Below are 19,497 nucleotides of genomic sequence, written 5' to 3' on the forward strand. Positions count from 1 at the left end.
TATGTTTTACTAAATTGTGTCAAATAAATATCAGTCCTGAAAACCCATGTTCACTCTAAATACTTGATTAAGGAGATCTTATATATTTTTTTTTTACTAGCCCAAAACCAGGTTTGATTTTTTAAAGGGACACAACAATTGAAAACCTCAATATTTATATTAATGTCAAACAATGAAACAGTTGAGACAGAAATGAAAAATATCTCAGCTTTATTTAAGAGTACATCAGAAACATTTTTGATGGACAATGTACACAAGTAAATACTCTTCAAAAAACATTGCAACTAGGTTGTAACTGAAATGGGCCCAGAGAATTCCCCATTGCACGTTTTTTTACTTGCTGAAATTACTGATGTAGCCTGTTATGCAGGATGGATTTATCTGTACTTGGAGGTGAGGACTGCAGAGACTAGAGCAAGGAATTTGTCCCAGGCAGCCTGAGCTTCAGGAGTGAAATCACCAGGGAAGTGAGTAGCCAAGACCACCTGGATAATGTGAGAGAGCAGCTGCAAGAGAAATAGAGGATATATTATTTTTATGTTCTTAAACACACTTATATTTTTTAATAAGAACAGCAATGTTCAAACTGCTCTTTGAAATTACATTTTTAATTTAATGTAGTCCTAAAAGGTACAGAGCAAACTGCTTTTTCCAAAAGGTACCCAATGAAAGTATCCAGAGGAAGGTGCTCTTCTCCAAATCAGGGGACAAAATACTACCATACCTTACCTGGCTATAATGGTTACTTCAATGACTTGCATGATAGTGACCCAAACTAAGTATGCATAGCAAGAGTTTTAACATCACGTGACTCAGAAAAACTTAAATGCAGGGAATAATCATGACAAACCCGAAGCTAGTATTTTTTAGATAGGTCGGCAATAACAGACAATATTTCTTTAAGTCATGACAGCTTTCCTCAAGACTGACACAAAATTCCCAGTATATTATATTATAATGCATATAGTGCATTTAAACCCACACACATTTTGTCCACCTAAATCAAGTTATCTTATTATTGTATATGAAGTTTCAGCAGTACTTACAGCAAAGTTTCCTGGATCCACTCTTAGGTTGTAGGCGTGGAGGTCGCTGAGGGCGGACAGGTTGCCAGCAACGTCATCCAGGTGATTGGCTGCACCTACAAGAGCAGTTATAATCTTTCCACCATGTGTGTTGAGGTCAGCAGAGCCTGGGGTCAGGTCAAAGTGGGTGAAATAAGTTTTGGTCTGGGGGAAGCTAAGGAAAAGCCTAACAGAAAATAAAGAAACAACAGAGATTAATGCATGGAAAATTATTTAGTAGATATATATATATATATACATTTCTGACCTGATATTATGCTTCTGTGGTTAATATGGTAGGTTATAGAAATAACTCATTCCCTGTTAAACTGTAACCATTTAATAAGCACATTTTCCCTTTAGTTACTGTTTGTATAGACACCAGGAAAGCAAAGTTATCAAATTTTTATTCCTTCCTTCATGGTAAAGCTAGCAGAAGAAGAACCTTGCTGTATCTCAAAAAATTGAGCTCAGACAAAATGATTTCCTTGTTTCATGGTTTGATGCAAACTATTTGCAAGCAAATGGTACATAATGTGTGATATATAAAATATCAGTAGTAGCAATCACTAATGACATTATGGAGGCTCAACCTGTGGCCCTCCAGTTGTTGTAGAACTACAAACCCCATGAGGCATTGCAAGCCACTAACAGTTACAAGCATGGCACCTAAAGGCAGAGGCATAATAGGACTTATAGTTCCACAATAGCTGGAGGGCAACAGATTGAGCACCCATGACTAAAATCTATCTCTCAATTTTCATTGATGTTTGACTTCCCCTGAGAACTAATTTTAGTTTTGTAGGGTAGGGGCAGGTTATATATTCTATTAGTAGTACTTAGCTTTTTAAAAAGGCTATAGGCATGAACCATAGAATTAGAATGACTCAATCCATGTAATGAATAAGCATTTGTAAATTTAGCCTATTACATTAACCTAAGAACTCCTGTGCTGTTACATTATACATCCAGTTGAAATTGTACACTGTATTCTTTTATATAAAATATAATCAAGAGTAAAAGAACCTTACCTGGTCAAAGCCTCAGAGCCCAGAGCACTGCCCTGAGATCCAATCTTTCCCACCAGGGAAACCACAGCAGCCTTCTCACTAGAAGTCAGACTCATTTTGATGATCGGGAGTTGGTGCTTAGATTAGCTTGGCAACTTAAGAAAGGTCCACGGTTAACTGAAAATCTTGACAGTTTTTAAAGCATTAGGATACCATTCACAATGATCATGATGTATTCCTATTGGCTGAAAACTACATACCACCCTTTAGCACTGACTTATCTTCAGAACCATACGTGCTGTATGTGCTGATACAGGGTAAGCATCTTATCACTATATGCTGATTACAAAGCATATACACTCCTTTTGTGTTTACTAAGCTATTGCTGATCATTGCAGTTTAGCACATTAAATGACATGGCATTACACATATATTTTAAATGTACTCAATTAGCTAGCATTTATGAGTTGAAAACGATAGTTGTGATTGTTTTCATTAATGTTTTATCTCTTTTCTATCCTTTTGGGTACAAAGAAAACCAGTCAAGTGTAATTTTAGCAGAAAAAGCCCAATTATTTCTAAACAACTTTACTTGAACCCTATAAATTATTATTTTGAAAGTAACAATATTTCTATTCTTTTTTTTTTTTTTGAATTTTTTTTTTTATTAAGGTAAATGTAAACAAACAAAAATAAAGCACATAGCATTTCATAACAGGTACATGGCAATATAACAGGTACATGGCAGTCATCATAGGCAATCATATACAATAAGAAGCAGTTAAACATCAAGAACATAACATACCAGAACATTCAATCAGTGGACCAGAAGTCCCAGAACTTAGTAAATTTTTGTAGCTGCGAATTATTAATTGCCAAAGACTTTTCAAATTGATAGTTAGTACGTAACAGTGAGATCACTTCAGACATGTTAGGTACGTCGATGGACTTCCACCTCCTCAATATGAGCATTCTGGTAGCTAGCAGGACGTGCGAGGTCCATGGTCTGCACACTAGAGGAAGGTTGTCAATACCTAGGTGCAGGATGGCTAGAGCTGGATTAGGTGCAATTATACATCCCGTGTGTTTCGCTATGTAGCTGAACACTTGGTTCCACAAGCTGGTAAGAGACGGGCAGGACCACATTATATGAAATATTGTACCCACACAGGAGCATTCCCTCCAGCAAAGTTGAGAGTATTTTTTAGAGAAGCCCGCTAACCGGTATGGTGTGTAGTACCATCTGTGGGTAAGTTTAAGGGTCATCTCCCAGTGATTAGCACAGTGAGTGTGTCTGTTAACTTCCGACAATGCTCGTCTCCATTGCGATACAGAGAAGCTCTCCCTGAGATCTCTGTCCCACTTGAACAGGGTTAGTGTTTTAAAGAAATTGTCATTGTCTAGAATAGCATGGTAAAAATTGGATAGCTTTGGCGAATTTATGGGAGCCGCCGTGAGTAGATCCCATACTTTCCCCTCCACTTTAATGCTCCGAACAGGGTGTTGGCGCATGAAATGGTGTATACGATAGATTTGGAAAAACCTCAAGCTCGGTATTTGATATTTAGTCTGAATCTGATCAGGGGACATGAGGGAGGGTTGCCTGTAAAGGTGCTGTATGGAAGTAATATTCCCCTGGGCAGTGACACTTACAGGGTGGTCAGGCAGATGTATATGTCGAATCGATGAAGTAATAGGTTCGGCAGGGATAAGGGCACGGTCCTTATCAGTCCCGATGACTTTGCGCCAGGCCCTTATCGAGGCCTGCATAGTGGGAGAGAGGGTGGATAAATTCCACGGAAGCCACATATCTCCCAGGAGTAGGTCCCTAAGAGTCGTGGTGGGGGCTATATTCGTTTCTAGATCTACCCAGAGGGGAGCGTCTGCCGTGTGAAACCAGTTGCGAGCTTGAGCCAGCACAGTGGGCCAGTAATATCCCTGAATATCAGGTACCGCAGCCCCCCCATAGCATCGTTTGGTGGTCAGGATGGAGGAAGAGCAACGAGCCCTCTTACCCTCCCATATATATTTTTTCATATGGGTAGTGAATTTGGCTAAACTCATTGCCGGGTAATGTACAGGGAGAGCCCTAAACAGATACAGAAGTTGGGGAAGTAAGAACATTTTGTATGCGGTCACCCTTCCATGCCATGTTAAGTACAGAGATTTCATACGTGTGGTTTCTGTGTCTAATTTGCAGAGAAGTCTAGTTATGTTAACTATTAGGAGTTTTGTGGGATCGGCCGGGAGGTCAATACCCAAGTAATGGATTTTGTCCGCGGACCAAGGGATGCGAACCAAGGATTCGAGCAGAGTTTGAGCCTGGGGCGCAACTCCAAGGTTCAGAACTGTGGACTTGGACGCATTGAGCTTGTAGTAGGAGATACGGTGGAAGTGTTGTAAAATTTTATATGCGGCGGGGAGGGATTTAGGTCCGTTAGCATGAGGATAATATCATCCGCGAATAAAGTGATTTTGTGGTGCCAGGTGGGATATGGAAAACCGATGATCTGAGGGTGCGAGCGGATAGTTTCAGCGAGGGGTTCTATTAGCAAATTAAAAATCGTGGGAGAGAGGGGGCAGCCCTGTCTTGTGCCATTAGTGATGGGGAAGCGTTTGGGCAATATCCCAGATGTGTATACGTGGGCTGATGGGGAGGAATAAAGGGCTAGGATGGCGGAGAGGATAGGGCCTGAAAAACCAAATTTTTGCAATGTGGCCTGCATGTAACCCCAGTGGGCCCTATCAAATGCCTTTTCAGCATCAAGTGTTAGGAGGACTGTTGGGGTCTTACTTTGGCGTGTTAAGTGGAGGATATTCACCATTCGTCTTGTGGCGTCAGACGTCTGGCGACCAGGGGTAAAGCCCATTTGGTCCTTGGCTATTAATGTGGGGAGAAACTGTTGAAGGCGTTTGGACAGTATTCTCGCGTAAATTTTGGTGTCCGAGTTCAGCAATGAAATGGGACAAAAATTCGCCGGAGTGGTAGGATCCTTGCCAGGTTTTGGCAGGGTGACTACGTGTGCACTCAAAATATCAGAGGGGAGGCTGGCATCAGTCATAGCTTTATTATAAACTGCTGTCAGCGTAGGACCTATATGTGGTAGAAATAGCTGGTAATATTCATTGGGGAGGCCGTCAGGACCCGGTGACTTGCCTTTCGGCAGGGTTTTTATGCTATATTGGACCTCCGCAAGCGAAATGGGTGTATTAAGAGTGGCCAATTGGGATGAGGAAAGTGACGGTAAGTTAATGGCATTTAGAAATTGCTCTATATCTGCTACTGAGGGTTGGTGTTCCGAGGGGTCATCCTTTAAGTTGTACAGGGAGCTGTAGAAAGACGCAAAGGCATCTGCAATAGCTTGTGAGTGGGTTATTTTGGCTTTAGTGATGGGGTCTACGAGGTACGGGATTCTAGATTTAGCCTGTTTTTTTTTTAACTCTATCCGCTAGAAATTTACCAGCTTTGTTTGCTTGGGAGTAGGATTTTTGTTTTAAGTAGTTGAGATGCTTATCTGAAGCCTCCAGTAGGAGGATGCGAAGTTCTAACCTGAGTTGAGTAAGGCGATCAGCCATAGCAACAGAAGGGCCTCTCTTGTTACTCTCCTCCAATACATGTATCTCATTCAACAGGGAAGACAGTTTCTGGTTTCGCAGTCTCTTCCTCCTGGCCTGCTGCTGAATGCACACCCCCCTGACGAAGGCCTTGTGTGCACCCCACAGCATCCAGGGATCAGAGACCGTCGATTCGTTAAATAAGAAGAACTCCTTTATGCTGCCCGAGATCCGGGTAGAACAGCCCGAGTCCTGCAGCATTCCAGTATCGCATCTCCAAACGCGAGACGATGCTACCCGAGTGTTCTCCTCGATGATCAGTTCGACTGCTGCGTGATCCGACCAGGTTATATCCTGGATCGTCGAGGAGGACACTTTCGAGAGGAGATCTCCATCAACCACAAATAAATCAATTCGGGAATAAGACCTGTGTCTAGGTGAAAAGTAAGAGTAATCCCTCTCAGTGGCATGTTGACACCGCCATACATCATACAGCTTCTCTGAATGCAATAACCCCCCCATCGATTGTTGCTGGCCCCGGGGGGATGAAGAGGTGTCCAACCCGGGGTCTGCAACAACATTAAAATCTCCACACAATAGCAAACGCCCCTGTTGGACTTTGTATCTGGGTTGGCAATCCGCCTGTGGATCGGTGGATGAGTGGAGAGCGGCTGCAGTTTGTGCAGTGGCTCCTTGCCCCCTCGTGGTCCCGGACCGCCGCCATTTTGGTGTAGGCCAGAGCTTTGCGATATAAGGAAACTGGACAGTTTATTAGACTGCTCCGGTCCCTTCTTCCGGCGGGCCATGTGTGTAATACTCTCCCTCAGTTTAGTGAGAGCCTTAACCACCTTCTGCCCGGCCTATGTAAAAAAAAAAAAAAGCTGGACAAGAGTAGCGTCGATGAGGTAAGGTGAATATATATATGCCCTCCATCATCGGCCACTTGGACACAGCTCACAAAGCCTGCCTTGTGATCGCTGTGTTCTCGAGACACAACAGATCATAGGACTGGGTACAGGGCTATTGAAACTGGCCCTGTACCATGTGATCTCTGTGTCCAATCACAGCGCTGCCACAGAGTTTCTTCACCAAAACACCAGTTTTCTCTACCAAAACACCAGTGAAGCCAGCTACAGTGTTCCTGTGTCCCTGAATGTTAGCTACACCAGTGTGATGTGCCACTAAAGTGTTGTCAACTACAGTGTCCTTGACCGCTAGCAACAGAGTACCTGATTGCTAGTGACACCAACCACACTGCCACTAGGTCAGTGCAGCCAGCCAGTCACCCTGGTAGCATATCAATTAGATAAAAAATAAAGCTCTCCACACTACAAACATGAAAGGAGATAAAAGACAAAAAAACACAATCTGCAAATAAGGATAAGTCCCAAATAAAGTTCCAATTGCCACAAATGTGAAATATGAAGTGTTTAAATAGAAGCCCCGTACACAGCCCAGTTTTAATCTTTAAGCAGATCTTGATCTGGCAAAAAATTTGTGAACTTCAGCAATTCTTCAGTGTTTAGCAACATGTGCAGCACACCCTGGACAACAGTGACCACCACCGCTGACAGTGAAGATGTCTCCAAACCTTTTAACACAGACCTCATTCATGAAAAGGAGGTCAATAGGTGCTTTTTAATGCCACCAGCCGGACAGCATGCAGATATACTTCCCTGTACTCCAGTCCTCAGCATGTAATGACCATGTAAATCACAAAAAAGGGGCCTCATAGTATAAACTGCTTGGTTTATACAAAAAAATGAAAGCTAAAATAACACTATCAGGATAAGCACAGCATACTCCCACAATGGTAGATTAGAAATTGGTAAGAGATTAAACCGTGCCTATTACTTATGGGATGTAGCTTTATATCCCGTTTTTTAGCTTTTTGTTAATAGTTAGAGCGTTTTTATAGTTGAAAAACTCCTTAAAAACCTGGGGGGGGGGGGGTGTTAGGGGGTTTCCAGACAGAAAACGTCCCTGCTAAAAACTGCTGATTAAAGCTTATGTGTGGATGGACACATAGGATAACATGCTGGGGGAAATACTGACTGCAGAAAAAAACGTCTAAAGCCAAAAACAGCAGCTGTAAAAACGTCCAGTGTGCATGAGACCTTATGAGGTCTGTGTTACAAGGTGAGGAGACATCTTCACTGTCAGCGATGGTGGTCACTGTTATCCAGGGTGTTCTGCACATGTTTGTATGCACTAAAGAATTGCTGAAGCTCACAGATTTTGCCAGATCAAGATCTGCCTAAAGATTTAAATTGGAGACTTAAGAGACTTTCACTCAATCATTTAATATTTCACGTGTGTAGCATTTGGGACTTTTAATCAGGATTTTTTTTTTTTTTGCATTATTGTATTATTTTGCTGTTTCAAATTCCCTTTTATGTTTGTAGTGTGGAGCTATTTGTCAGACCAAGATTGCTTATAGATTCAAATTGGACTGTTTGGGACTTCTATTTAATCACTTTATATTTCACTTATGTGACTTTTAGGACTTATTACTAATTGCATTATTGTGTTTTGTTGTCTTATATCTACATTCAATGGGAACTTTATTAGGTACATTAAAAAAGAATAGCGCAACCATGCAAAAGAAATGACTATCAAATATGGAGACAATCCATAAATAAAAATGGGGATTTAGTTCCACCATATGGCCATATCGTGCTCAAGCCCACCACTGCGTCAAAGTACCCCATTATCGGTGGGTCCTACACTATCCATAAAAAAGGGGTGAATCCAGCCTCTCTTACCCTTGGAGACAACACTCCTTGCTGGGAAGGTGTGCTAATGCACTGCAGGGGACTCCTCCTATATCTATTTGATAGAGGACACCAATAGAGTACAGGTGTGTGTGGGGGATGGGATGCTCAACCTCATAAGTCTGGTCAGACCGAATACATAATAAACAAGCAAAAAATTGGGGGAGCAAACCCTGAACATGTATATCTAAAGCCGGTGCAGCTATGGACCAAGCAACATGTATATTAAAAAAGAATAGTGCAACCATGCAAAAGAAATGACTATCAAATATGGAGACAATCCATAATCCACTTTATTAGGTACACCTTTCTAGTACTAGGTTGGACCCTCTTTTGCCTTCAGAACTGCCCTAATTCTTTGTGACATAGATTCAACAAGGTGTTGGAAACATTTCTCAGAGTTTTTGGTCCATATTGACATGATAGCATCACGCAGTTGCTGCAGATTTGTCCGCTGCACATCCATGATGCAAATCTTCCGTTCCACCACATCCCAAAGGTGCTCTATTGGATTGAGATCTGGTGACTGTGGAGACCATTGGAGTACCGTGACCTCATTGTCATGTTCAAGAAAACACTGGTGAGAGGATTTGAGCTTTGTGACATGCAGCATTATCCTGCTGGAAGGAGCCATCAGAAGATGGGTACACTGTAGTCATAAAGGGATGGACATGGTCAACAATACTCAAGTAGGGGTGGTGTTTAACCACTTTACCACCGCAGGATTTTGCTGTCTTACGTCTGGGGCCACTTTTTGCGATTCGGCACTGTGCGACTTTAACCACTTAAGCCCCGGAAGATTTTACCCCCTTCCTGACCAGGGGGTATTTTGCGATTCGGCACTGCGTGACTTTAACGGACAATTGCGCGGATGTGCGACGCTGTATCTAAACGAATTTGGCGTTCTTTTTTTCCCACAAACAGAGCTTTCTTTTGGTGGTATTTGATCACCTGTGCGATTTTTTGATCATGCGCTATAAACAAAAAAAGAGTGTAAATTTTGCAAAAATAGCAATATTTTTCGCATTTTTTTATATGAAATTCCCCCCCCCCCCCAAAAAAATGTAAAAATCAAAATTTTTTAACATTTTCGGCCAATTTGTTTTATGCTACCTATGTTTGGTAAAAAAAATCACAAAAAGCGTATTTTGATTGGTTTGTGCAAAAGTTATCGCGTTTACTAACAAAGGGAAAGATTTTTGTCATTTTTGTTGTTTTTTTTTTTAACGCGTAATGGCGGCGATCTGCGATTTTTTTTGCGGTACTGCGACATTGCGGCGGACAGATCGGACCCTTGACTGACATTTTTGACACTTTTGGGGTTACCAGTGACATTTCTACAGTAATCAGTGCTATACATATGCACTGTTACTGTAAAAATACACTGGCAGTGAAGGGGTTAACTTTTTTTGAAAGGGAGGGGCTATGTGTGTCCCTAGGGGCGTGCTTTCTACTGTGATTGGCTGTGGCTTCAGATGTATGAACAGTGATCAACGGTTCTACATAGTAGAACCGTATGATCATCCTTCATACACAGGGGAGAATGACAGGCAGCTTGTTTACACATGCCGCCTGACTTTCTCCCTCTCCCCCGACGATCGCCGAGTGACCGGCGGACATTGGGTCCGCCGGTCACACGCGCGGGGGGGTGCGTGACCGCGCGGGAGCGGGAGCGCGACTCCGGCAGCGCGCACTCGCTCCCTAGACCCTCACAGGCTAGCGACGTAGACCTACGTCGCTTTGCCTGTGAGGGGCTGACTGCCGACGTAGATCGGCGTTAGGCAGTCGGCAAGTGGTTAACTGACAATTGCGCGGTCATGCAACGCCGTACCCAAACAAAATTTATGTCCTTTTTTCCCCACAAACAGAGCTTTCTTTTGGTGGTATTTGATCACCTGTGCGATTTTTACTTTTTGCGCTATAAACAAAAAAAGAGCGTAAATTTTGAAAAAATAACAATATTTTTCACACTTTTTTATATGAAATTCCCCCCCCCCCCAAAAAAAAAATGTAAAAATCAAATTTTTTTTTTAATTTTTGGCCAATTTGTTTTCTGCTACCTATGTTTGGTAAAAAAATCACAATAAGCGTATTTTGATTGTTTTGCGCAAAAGTTATTGCGTTTACTAACTAAGGGAAAGATTTCTGTCATTTTTGGTGTTTTTTATTTAACGAGTAATGGCGGTGATCTTCAATTTTTTTTTGCGGGACTGCAACATTGCAGCGGACAGATCGGACCCTTGACTGACATTTTTGACACTTTTGGGGGTACCAGTGACATAACTACAGTAATCAGTGCTATACATATGCACTGTTACTGTAAAAATGACACTGGCAGGGAAGGGGTTCATTTTATTGGAGAGGGAGGGGTTAATGTATGCCTGGTGCTTACTGACATGTGTGGGGGGAGGTGACTGAGTGACACAGGGACAGATCGCATGTTCAGCTATGCTGAACCTTGCAATCTGACCCTGCCTGTCACTTAGGAGATCCGCCCGCTCTGTTTACACAAGCGGGCGGATCTCCAGACTCGATTCCCCGACGATCGGGGATGAGCATCGGTGATCGCCGCTGCTCCTCCCCTGGCCCGACTCCCGCTGTGACTGAATACAGCGGGAGCGAGCCTCCGGTGGCGCGCACGCGCCGTGGAGAAAGGGGAGTGTCTGGTGACGTAGGTCTACGTCGCCAGACGATAACGAACCACTTTGCCGCAGTAGAGCTCTAGTGAGCAGTGGCAAAGTGGTTAAACAATGCTCAATTGGTACTAAGGAGCCCAAAGTGTTCCTAGAAAATATCCCCCACACCATTACACCACCACCACCGTCCTGAACCGTTAATACAAGGGTAGGATGGATCCATGCTTTCATGTTGTTTTTGCCAAATTCTGACCCTACCATCTGAATGTCACAGCTGAAATTGAGACTTAGACCAGGCAACGTTTTTCCAATCTTCTATTGTCCAATTTTGGGGAGCCTGTGTGAATTGCAGCCTCATTTTCCTGTTCTTAGCTGATAGGAATTGCACCCGGTGTGGTCTTCTGCTACTGTAGCCAATCTGCTTCAAGGTTCGATGTGTTGTGCATTCAGGGATGGTATTCTGCATACCTTGGTTGTAATGAGTGGTTATTTGAGTTACTGTTGCCTTTCTATCATCTCAAACCAGTCTGCCCATTCTCCTCTGATGTCAACAAGTTATTTTCCTTAACAAAACCACCGCTCCTTGGATATTTTCTCTTTTTCGGACCATTCTCTGTAAACCCTAAATATGGTTGTGTGTGAAAATCCCAGTGGATTAGTAGTTTTTGAAATACTCAGACCAGCCTGTCCAGCAGCAATAAACATGCCACGTTTAAAGTCACTTAAATCCCCTTTTTTCCCCATTCTGATGCTCAGTTTGAACTTCAGCAAGTCATCTTCACCATGTCTAGATGCCTAAATGCATTGAGTTGCTGCCATTTGATTGGCTGAGTAGCAATTTGTGTTACCATGCAATTAAACAGGTGTACCTAATAAAGTGGCCGGGGAGTGTATTTTCATGTTTATAGTGTGGAGCGCTTCACTTTTATCTAATTGATTGTTTTGTATGTGTATAGTGATTACACATACAGTATAGGCGGTAGCAGCTCTTCATATCTCTTTATGATGTGATATATTTTCTGTCTTTTGTGATATTTAATAGCGCAGGGATTTTTAATATTTATTTTACCCTTATTGCTTACCCATGCTAGTGACACCAGACCAGTGAGCACCAACAGCACAGTTCATCAGGATGAAAGGCCAAATGCAAGTAGTGAGTTATCCAGGGCTTTTTTTCAGCAGGAACGTGGGGGAACGAAGTTCCGGTACCTCCAGAACTGATTGTATGAAATTGCAAAGCATACTGAGGAGTGCTAGAGAGTCTATTGATGCTGGGGAACCTTTTGTTACTGGAGTGGATCTATTTTTGCGGAGGGGGTCTATGGTTGCTGGGGAGGTTCTCTGTTGCTCGTGGGAGATCTGTAGTGGCTGAGGATGGGTCTTATGTTGCTGGGGACTTAATTATTGCTGGGAGGGATGTACTGTTGAGGGATGGGTCTTTGTTGCTAAGTTACTGCTGGAGGGTCTACTGATGCTGGCTGCTGAGGAATCTAATGTTGCTAGAGGGGATCTATTTTTGCAGTGGGATCTATTGTTGCTGGGGAGGTTGATTGTTGCTGGTGTGGGATCTATTATTGCTGGGGGTGGTCCTTATGGTTCAGGGGGTTTCTGGGAGGGATCTACTGTCAAGATAAGGATCTAATGTTGCTGGGTGTGAGGGTCTATTGATGCTGGCTGTTGGGCCGTCTTTAATATTGATTGGGCTCTGGGCAAAAATGTTCTTGGCTCCCGCCCCCCCACCTCCATTCTTGGGACATACATAAAAATAGCAGGTAGACTCAAAATCAGTTTACTGCAGCAGATCATGCATTGATTACAGTTGGTTGCCAGAGGTTACAGTCTATCCTTACTGCTCACAGACTGGTTGCTAGAGGTTACAATACATAATTTCTGCTTGCCAATTGGTTGCTAAAGGTTACTGCGCATTATTGCTGCTCACTGATTGGTTGCTAGAGATTACAGCGGATCACTACTGTCCACTGATTATTGATTGCTACAGCTAATTGCACAATATTACCACTGACTGAGCAGTGGAGCAATCCCAAATAATTGCGCAAGTAAAGCGGCACATTAATACACATACAACAGGAGAGGGTCAGAGATTGTAAACATACTACAGAAGATGGTCAGAGACTGCAGACATACTACAGGAGACAGTCGGGGACTGCAGATATGGTACAAGCGACGGCCAGAGACTGCGGACATGGTACAGGAGAGGGTCAGAGGCTGCGGACATGGTACAGGAGAGGGTCAGAGACTGCGGACATGGTGCAGGAGGGGGGTCAGAGGCTGTGGACATGGTACAGGAGGGGGGGGGGTCAGAGGCTGCGGACATGGTAAAGGAGGGGGGTCAGAGGATGGGGACATGGTACAGGAGGGGGGTCAGAGGCTGCGGACATGGTACAGGAGGGGGTCAGAGGCTGCGGACATGGTACAGGAGTGGGGTCAGAGGCTGCAGACATGGTACAGGAGGGGGGTCAGAGGCTGCGGACAGGGTAAACTGGCAGGGGAATACAGAGGTCTGGGGGCAGGGCTCCCACTCCGATCACTGCTCTCAGCACAGCCGCTCTGATGCGAACATATTTTATGCATGGGGCGGGGGTCAGAGCATCAGTGGAGCTCCCAGTCCCGCCCCCTCTCTGCTGGCTTGCTCGGGAATGCAGCCTCCGTGCGCTCTGCATCATCGGGGCCCCGATGTGCGGGTTCAAGCGGCAACTGCTTTGGGCCCCTCAATAAAGATTGGGCCCTGGGCAGTTGTCCCGGTTTGCCCTGAGGTAAAGACGGCCCTGGCTGGGGTGGATCTATTGTCGCTGGGGTGTCCATTGTTGCAGATCTATTTTACTGCCTTTCTTGTTATCATTAACACATTCCATACAATTCCACCACTAAATGATACTTGGTCCTGTATTCTCTAAAAGGGTGGTACTGGGAGGTGGGTAAGGGGTGGAACAAAGGAATGGTGCTCAGAGGTGGGTAGGGGGCAGAGTTAATGGGTGACTCAGAAGGGAGGAGTTCCTGCACCTATTCTCTGAGAAAAAAAGCATTCTGCATAGGATATCAGCAAGGAGCAGAATCAGGAACAAGCTGGGGTCATACACTGGAAGTCAGGCAGCAGCTGAGTCAGGAGAGTAAGCCAAGGTCATACACCGGTAAGCAGGCAGAAGTGTAGTTGGTAGAACAAGCCAAGGGTCAGGAGCCAGGACTGGAGACAAGACAGGTAAAGGACTAGCCAGGTTGGTAACAGGGAATCCAATAACATAAGAAGCAGAACACAGGAACACACGGGAAGCTGCAGATCATCCAGCAACTAGTGGATCAGTATGCTGACATTAAATAGGCCACTTGGGGCCAGAATCTGTTAGGCATTGCATGTGCCATGGTGCACGCGGTGCGCAATTTTCCATTAATGTTCGCAGGACTTTGCGCTCCCACCCGTGCATGCGCTTTTGCATTGGCGAATGCCTAGATACCTATAATCTGCGATTCCATTGGGCGTTAGCAGATGTGCCAGTTCTTCTGTGAACCATTCTCTTAAAACTCCACTGTGGTGGGGTTATTATGGGAAAGGGGCAGTACCTGGAAGGTAATGGCTGAATGTCAAGAGGGCAGAGCGCACTTCTGTGGGGGGAGGGTGCGATGTGAAAGGGGGCAGTGTTTTGAGAGAGGGGTGATGTAAAGGAGGGGGCTGTGCTGTGAAGGGGGTGATGTAAAGGATAGGCAGTGCAGTGGGGTGCTGATGTAAAGAAGGGCAGTTCTGTGGTGGGTTGCGAAGGGCGGGCAGTGCTGTGGCAATGATGTGATGAGAGCAGAACGCACTTTTGTGGGGAGGGGGGGGTGCCTGTAGGAGGGTGATGTGAAGTGGGGCAGTGCTGTGGGAGAGTGATATGAAGAGGGCAGAGCACACTACTTTGGGGGGGGGGATTTCTGTGGGAGGATGATGTGAAAGGGAGCAGGGGATATGGAGGCAGTGCAGTAGGGGGTGATGAAAGAAGAGGGCAGTGCTGTGGGAAGGATGTGAAGAGGGAGGGTAATGAGAGGGGGGGTTATGTGAAGGGGTACAGGACAGTACTGTGGGGGGGGGGGGGTTATGATCATTTGAAACCTCTATCAATTTTAACTCAATACCCCTGATATAGTGAGTTCAATTCTGGGGTGGCTAACATGCAATTTTCCCTACATTCCAAACCTATTCTATCTTTTGCCAGAGGTTTTTTGAAATAATCTAAATGTTGACCTAATCATGAAACAGTAGAATATATTCCAGTCATATGCTGCTTTGACTACCTGGAAAAAGGGTTCCAACCATATAGGTAAGCACACACCCTAAAGGGGCACTGAAGGTGGAAGTTTTCACTAAATTGGCAGTTAGACAGTGGTGTTGTGGATGTACAATATCTCATTTGGGAAATTTGGATGAATAAAGAGAATTTAGACCATCACATATTAGCATTTTTTTTTGCACTTACATGATTTCATTTATACACTATATTACTAAAAGTATTGGGACGTCTGCCTTTACACACACATGAAATTTAATGGCATCCTGGCCTTAGTCAGTAGGGTTCAATATTGAGTTGGCCCACCCTTTGCAGCAATAACAGCTTCAACTCTCCTGGGAAGGCTGTCCACAAGGTTTAGGAGTGTGTCTTTGTGAATGTTTGACCATTCTTCCGGAAGCACATTTGTAAGGTCAGGCACTGATGTTAGACGAGAAGGCCTAGCACACAGTCCCAAAGGTGTTCTATCAGGTTGAGGTCAGGACTCTGTACAGGCTAATCAAGTTCCTCCACCCCAAACTCGCTCATCCATGATTTTATGGACCTTGCTTTGTGCACCCCTTCCCAGAAGAGTTAAAGCTGTTATAGCTGCAAAGGGTGTGCCAACTCAATATTGAACCCTACAGACTCATGCTGGCCATACACTACATGAAAAATCGTTCAAACTTATTTTCGAAAAACTAACACTCGGCCGTGAGAGCAGACGATTGTGCCATCATGTAATGACCGATAAATCGTTCAATGGACATAAATGAATCAATTTTTTGTTCGTTTATTCACATACATGTAGTGCAAACAGTTTGGACAAGAAACACATTAACCTTTCAATTTATTGTTTGTTCGGCAGAAATATTAAAAACTTGTCCTTAATTTTTTTGGCTCAAAATCATCACAACTGATTACCGATTTGTGCCCATTTCCTGGCCGGAAAATGAACAAACTGCCCAAATGACTGAATTTCGGACGATTTTTCATATAGTGTATGGCAACCAAAAGACTGGAATGCCAATGAAAGTTCATGTGCATTTAATGGCAAGCGTGCCGATACTTTTGGTAATACAGTGTATATGTGGATTGGATTGTTATAATTCTCATACATGGCTCCCACTAAAGCAAGTGGGCATTTTATACACGTGTAAATACTCATGTTTTATACTTCCTACTGTACAATTAAAGTGCATTTATAGCCATTTTTTAATTTTTGTGTTAAATAGGGAATGTTAAAACCCCTATCAGTTTCCTTTTATCTGGTGTCTGCACCTATTGATGAGATTTTACTTAAATACCTGTCTCAGAGTTGAAATAGGAACTAAGAGGAAATCTCTCCAAACTAATTATAATTCCCATCTAAGACAACTATCAACTGAACAAGTGTCTCCATAGGAGGATATTTCCTCACCTCTTCTCTGGTGAGAGATCTTAATGAGAGATCTTAAAGTTTGGATTTCCCATTACTTTCTGTCATGTGGATAATGGTTATCAGGACCAATAGTGAGGAACTCTACTAGTTGAGGACACAGACAGTAACAAACTTGACAAGTATTTTAACCCCTCACTATTGTATTCAAAATTGAAGTGGAGAATTGAGTGCTTGTGGAGGTGTTAGGTCTAACTAAACAGAATCATACTAATAGCAGTACTGAAAACCCATGTTCACCTAAATATTTGATCAGATTAGACAGAGGTTATATTTTTTAATCAACCCATAACCTGGTTTGACTTTTTTTTAAAAGGGACACATCGGGCTTACAAGGGACTACATCAATATTTGTAAGATTATCAAACCAACAAGGAACAAATCATAACAATGAAACAGTTGAGACAGAAATGAAAAGTATGTTGGACTTTATTCAATGGTACACCAAATTTATATTTGATGGACAATATACATAATTGAGTACTCTACAAAAACCATTGCAACTATGTTGTGATTGAAATGGGCCCAAATAACTTCCGATTGCATGTTGTTTCACTCGCTGTCATTACTGATGTAGCCTGTTATGCAGGATGGATTTATCTGTACTTGGAGGTGAGGACTGCAGAGACTAGAGCAAGGAATTTGTCCCAGGCAGCCTGAACTTCAGGAGAGAAATCACCAGGGAAGTGAGTAGCCAAGACCACCTGGATAACGTGAGAGAGCAGCTGCAAAGAGAAATAGAAGATAGATTATTTTTGTGTACATAAACACACTTGATTAATTTATAAGGACAGTACCCAAGTTTTAATACTATATAATACTGCAAACACATTTAAACCCAATGCATTTTGTTCACCTAAATCAATGTATTGTATTATTGTATAGGAATATTCAATAGTACTTACTGCAAAGTTTCCTGGATCCACTCTTAGGTTGTAGGCGTGCAGGTCACTGAGGGTGGACAGGTTGCCAGCAAGGTCATCCAGGTGATTGGCTGCACCTACAAGAGCAGTTATAATCTTTCCACCATGTCTGTTGAGGTCAGCAGAGCCAGGGGTCAGGTCAAAGTGGGTGAAGTAAGTCTTGGTTTGGGGGAAGCTAAGCAAAAGCCTAACAGAAAATGAAGAAACAACAGATATTAATACCCGTGAAGTAAATATAATATGCATACACAGTATATATATATATATATATATATATATATATATTTAACTAAATTTCTAACACACTATAATGATTCTGAGGTTACTATGATATGTTGCAGGAATAACAAATTCCCTGTTGAACTGTAAGCATTTAGAAAGCAAATTTTTCCCTTTATCACTGTCTGTATAAACATCGGCAAAGCTCATTTCTCAATCTTGTATTCCTTCCTTGGTGTTAAAGCAGTAGTAAATTCTGCATATTTACCTGTACCTACATGTAAGCCTATACTAACCCTTGCATGTAGGCACAGTGAATATGTCCTAAGCATACACTGTTTAGGAGATATTCACATTTGTAGTATTTGTAGTAGCTGGTGAGGTCACTCAAATGTGCCATTCAGAGCCCTGTTCTGCAATCGTGACTCTGGTGCATAAGCACAGGAGTGACGTTATCGCAGCCTGGCCATTCAAATGGCCAGAGCATGCAAACTCGGAAGGAAGACTATGTGAAGATGGGAGCCCTGTTAGTAGTAACTGGTGAGTCTGTCATAATGTGCTAGTATGCTGTGCATATTCGCACATTATGACATCATCCTGCAGGGGGACCTTTTTTAAGAGACTTTACTACTGCTTTAAAGCTAGCAGAGCAAGAACCTTGTTGTCCTTCAAAAAATTGACCTAAAACAAAATGATCTCCTTATTTCAACTATTTTCAAATAAATGCTATTTCAAAATATCAGTAGTAGCCATCACTAATTACTTGCAACCATCTCTTAATTTTCACTTAAGTTTGAATTTTTAGAGAGGGGACAGGTTATAAATTTCATTAATAGTATCTTAGCTTTTTAAAAAGGTTATACACATGGATCATAGAACTGTAATGACATAACCCATGTAATGATTAAAATTTGTCAGTTTAACTTATTACATTAACACAAGAACTCCTGTGCTGTTACAATATACATCCAGTAGAAATGACACACTGTATTAATCTAAATAAAATACAACCGAGAATAATAGAACCTTACCTGGTCAAAGCCTCGGAGCCCAAAGCACTGCCCTGAGATCCAATCTTTCCCACGATGGAAAGCACAGCAGCCTTCTCACTTGCAGACAGACTCATTTTGATGATCGGGAGTTGGTGCAGGAAGCCTTAGATTAGCTTGGCAACTCAAGAAAGGTCCACGTTTAACTGAAAATCTTCACAGTTTTTAAAGCATTAGGATACCATTCACAATGATCATGATGCATTTTCATTGGCTGAAAACTGTGTACCACCCTTATCGGACTTATCTTTCGAACCATACGTGCTGTATGTGCTGATATAGGGTAAGCATCTTATCATTATATGCTGATTACTAAGCATATACACTCCTTTTGTGTTTCCTGAGCTATTGCAGATCGTTGCCATTTAATGTAACAAAATAGATAGCATTACACATATTTTTTTAAATGTACTCAATAGGATGGCATTTACAAGTTAAAAAAAAATAGTTGTGATTGTTTTACACCATTTTGGTGGTCAAGAATAGCAGTCCAGTATAGCTTTAACAGAAAAAAAAAGTACATATATTTCTAAACTCTAATTCCACCTGTAAATTATTATTTTGAAAGAGAAA

The 19,497-nt window shown here is 42.8% G+C and overlaps 2 protein-coding genes across 2 annotated transcripts; both read right to left on the reverse strand.

Annotated features, from left to right (window-relative positions):
- Nucleotides 1-323: 323 nt before the first annotated feature.
- LOC309556274 (hemoglobin subunit alpha-3-like) lies at nt 324-2,286 on the reverse strand. Its single transcript, XM_082258709.1, has 3 exons — nt 2,096-2,286; nt 1,047-1,251; nt 324-506 (listed from the first exon to the last, which is right to left on the reverse strand). The coding sequence occupies exons 1-3, from the start codon at nt 2,188-2,190 to the stop codon at nt 378-380; spliced, it is 429 nt and encodes a 142-aa protein (XP_082114835.1). The 5' UTR covers nt 2,191-2,286; the 3' UTR covers nt 324-377.
- Nucleotides 2,287-17,161: 14,875 nt separating this feature from the next.
- Nucleotides 17,162-19,151, reverse strand: LOC309555841 (hemoglobin subunit alpha-3). Its single transcript, XM_082258006.1, has 3 exons — nt 18,907-19,151; nt 17,639-17,843; nt 17,162-17,458 (listed from the first exon to the last, which is right to left on the reverse strand). The coding sequence occupies exons 1-3, from the start codon at nt 18,999-19,001 to the stop codon at nt 17,330-17,332; spliced, it is 429 nt and encodes a 142-aa protein (XP_082114132.1). The 5' UTR covers nt 19,002-19,151; the 3' UTR covers nt 17,162-17,329.
- Between the last annotated feature and the right edge of the window lie 346 nt (nt 19,152-19,497).

This window comes from Pelophylax lessonae, assembly GCF_965119305.1.
Source record: "Pelophylax lessonae genome assembly, chromosome: 5".
In the NCBI taxonomy this organism is placed as follows: Eukaryota; Metazoa; Chordata; class Amphibia; order Anura; family Ranidae; genus Pelophylax; species Pelophylax lessonae.

Excerpts from the sequence above, each read along its gene's own strand:
- LOC309556274 (XM_082258709.1), bottom strand. The coding sequence starts at position 2,190 with ATGAGTCTGACTTCTAGTGAGAAGGCTGCTGTGGTTTCCCTGGTGGGA. Across the intron at positions 1,252-2,095 it reads GGCTCTGAGGCTTTGACCAG|GCTTTTCCTTAGCTTCCCCC; the intron begins GTAAGGTTCTTT and ends ATTTTCTGTTAG. Across the intron at positions 507-1,046 it reads TGGATCCAGGAAACTTTGCT|CTGCTCTCTCACATTATCCA; the intron begins GTAAGTACTGCT and ends TTTCTCTTGCAG.
- LOC309555841 (XM_082258006.1), bottom strand. The coding sequence starts at position 19,001 with ATGAGTCTGTCTGCAAGTGAGAAGGCTGCTGTGCTTTCCATCGTGGGA. Across the intron at positions 17,844-18,906 it reads GGCTCCGAGGCTTTGACCAG|GCTTTTGCTTAGCTTCCCCC; the intron begins GTAAGGTTCTAT and ends ATTTTCTGTTAG. Across the intron at positions 17,459-17,638 it reads TGGATCCAGGAAACTTTGCA|CTGCTCTCTCACGTTATCCA; the intron begins GTAAGTACTATT and ends TTCTCTTTGCAG.